The 2,510-nt window shown below is 46.1% G+C and overlaps 1 protein-coding gene across 5 annotated transcripts in view; it reads right to left on the bottom strand.

The window, feature by feature from the left end:
* Positions 1-2,510, bottom strand: part of CUNH8orf34 (chromosome unknown C8orf34 homolog) — a 418,058-nt gene that overhangs the window by 83,047 nt on the left and 332,501 nt on the right. For all 5 annotated transcript variants that reach the window (XM_019527768.1, XM_019527771.1, XM_019527772.1 and 2 more), the window contains one exon: positions 1,706-1,791. In XM_019527768.1, the coding sequence (XP_019383313.1) occupies positions 1,706-1,791 (86 nt within the window). The remainder of the gene's footprint in view (positions 1-1,705; positions 1,792-2,510) is intronic.

Genomic DNA, 2,510 nt, shown 5'->3' with positions numbered 1-2,510 from the left:
CTGGTGTGGTGTGGTGTCGTGTGGTGTGGTGTGGTGTGGTGTGGTGTGTGGGAGCCCCAGCCCAGGGTGGGGCAGAGTGCCACAGGCCTCTCCTCCTCCTCCCCCCAGACCACGCTGGGGTTGGACTTGCTCTGCTTCCATTTGCATTAACTGGAGCTGCTGCAGAGACCACAGTCCAGCCTGAGTCGGGCGGGGGCAGTTGGGGGCCCCTTTTGGGGGCTGCAGATTGGGAGTAAGGGCACCAGCAAGGCCAGGGAGCTGTGGATCAGGAGTGAGGGGGACTGGCAGTGCCACAGGGCTGTGAGTGGGAAGTGAGAGCCACCAGCATGGCCAGGAAGCTGTGGGTTGGGAGTGATGGGTCAACTAGCAGGAATAGGGGCTGTGGGTCGGGACTGGACATCAATGTTTTACAGATGGGTTTTGGTGCAAAAAAGGTTAAGAACCATGGGTATAGGTTGATAGGTTTGGCTTTGATGAGTTTTGTTCCTGTTTCTGGGCAATGCTATCTTGTAATAGACAGTTGCATTTTTCAATCAAAATATATTGCTAACAAGCATTGTAGGAAAAAGCTTATGTTAGGAGGCAGAACATTTCTGACAGCCCCTTGTAAAAAATTTGGCAGCACATAACTACCTCCCTCACACCTTCTTCCCTAAGGGACTGTTATTTTCTGTTTATCTGGGTAATGGGTTGTCAGTGAGTAGCTGTTTACCCACAAGAGGTAGATGTGTACATAAGGAAAAGGTTCCAACCTATATCTTCCTCCCTCTTCAGGGGAGAGGTGTAGGATTCAGGGTCTTAATTCCTCTGAACCCCTATCAGCTGCAGAGAGTCTGTTACACAACCAAGCCTCCTATTTTATTGATCACGTTCTGCTGCCATAGGAGAGAGACTTAGAGTGGTATGAAATGGCAGAGCACAGTGGGTATGCTAATGGTCTGAGAGCAAGAATGCAGAAGTGTGGATAGGCAGGTCTACATTTTTTCTTCAGTAATGCAGGTGGAGCTACTAACTGTAACAATCACTGAATTGCAAAAGAAGTGTGTGGAGCAAACAATTAAAGAACATTCAAAACTAGGAAAAGATTCTGAATGGCCTTGTGTAGAGTAGCAGACATAAGATGGGATAAGTAAAATAGTATATTTTGGATCTATATTTATTAATTATTTATTTACCAAAGTAAAATATGGCCTTACCAGTAGGTGACTGCTAAAGTCTTAACAAGTCAAAGCCAAAACTAGTCTGGTCTAGATATACTTCATTGGAAATTGTTTCTATTTGAGGGACTGCCTGGAATATACAGCAACAGTAAGACCAAGCTCAACACCATCTGGTGTGACTGGTAAACTATTCTGGCACATTGTAAAGCCCATGTTTTTACAGTGGGAACTGCAGGAGAGGTGAGGCAGGATCTGGAAAGACTTTTCTTGGGGGAATAATCATAAGTTATGGGTCTGCTGTTTCCAGATCGGTGATTAGGAAGATGGAAGAAAAAGTGTTGTTTTATAATCTATTGTGCTTTCTAAAGCTACATCCAGGGTGCTCAGAGAGCTGGATTTGATTTGTTTTTTGTTGTTGTAGACTTTTCAATATTAAATGTCTTTAATAATTTCTAGTTTGACTACATATTTTATTTAAAGCCACTACTTCATCAGTATAACCTGGTTTGATACAAGAGCAGCCTTACATACATCATGTAACTTACCATCAGAGTCAAGCAGCGTTTGCTCAGGAGCCAGAGACACGAGCGAGACATCCTCCGCCTGTTCCGCTAAGTTATCTCCTTGCAGTCTAAACAATAAAACATTAAATAAAAACATAATATAATATTGTTCCACAAATAGGAAACTTAGGTGTTTTATATATGACCATATGGCTGCTTGTACATGTGATGAAACTGCCATTTTTAGAAGTCTAATTGTGTCACATGTTACATGAGCAGTAGTGTGTTGCGATTTAATTTTGTCACTTTGTACACATGCGGTGATGTATTGCAAAGCAAATGACTGTTATGTAGCAAACTAAAACACATCCCAATATATTTTAGTTTGCTACCTAACAAATTGGAGTGTTGCATCCATCCCTGAGCCCTTTTGGGCTTCCAGTGCCCAATGCACTCTCTGCCACCTCCTCCAGGTGCCAGCACACTCAGCTGCCTCCTTCTACCTTCCTGCACTGTCCTCAGGGCAAAGCCATCCTGTTTCTGGGTGATCCCAGATGGTAGAGACAGTGCATAGGGTGCTGGAAGCCCTGGGGGGGAAAGGCAGCGGGGGGCCCAGTTCTACCTTCTGCGGTGGTTTTACCCCCTGGGGATCCCTGGGTGGGCTATTAGCAGGAAAAGTGCTGCCCTAGCTCGGACCCGGTACCTGGCCCACTAGCAGCCCATCTGGGAGGTCTGGGGGCCGCCACTGCCATGGAAGGAAGGAGCAGGCCCCCTGCAGCTCAGAACCTACTGGCAGCCCCCCCCCCCCGGCCGTGGGATGGTTCCGGCAAAAAAAAAACCCTAAATT

This window comes from Gavialis gangeticus, unplaced genomic scaffold (assembly GCF_001723915.1).
Source record: "Gavialis gangeticus isolate Ggan-Ray unplaced genomic scaffold, GavGan_comp1, whole genome shotgun sequence".
NCBI lineage: Eukaryota > Metazoa > Chordata > Crocodylia > Gavialidae > Gavialis > Gavialis gangeticus.
This window is presented reverse-complemented; position numbering and strand designations above follow the sequence as displayed.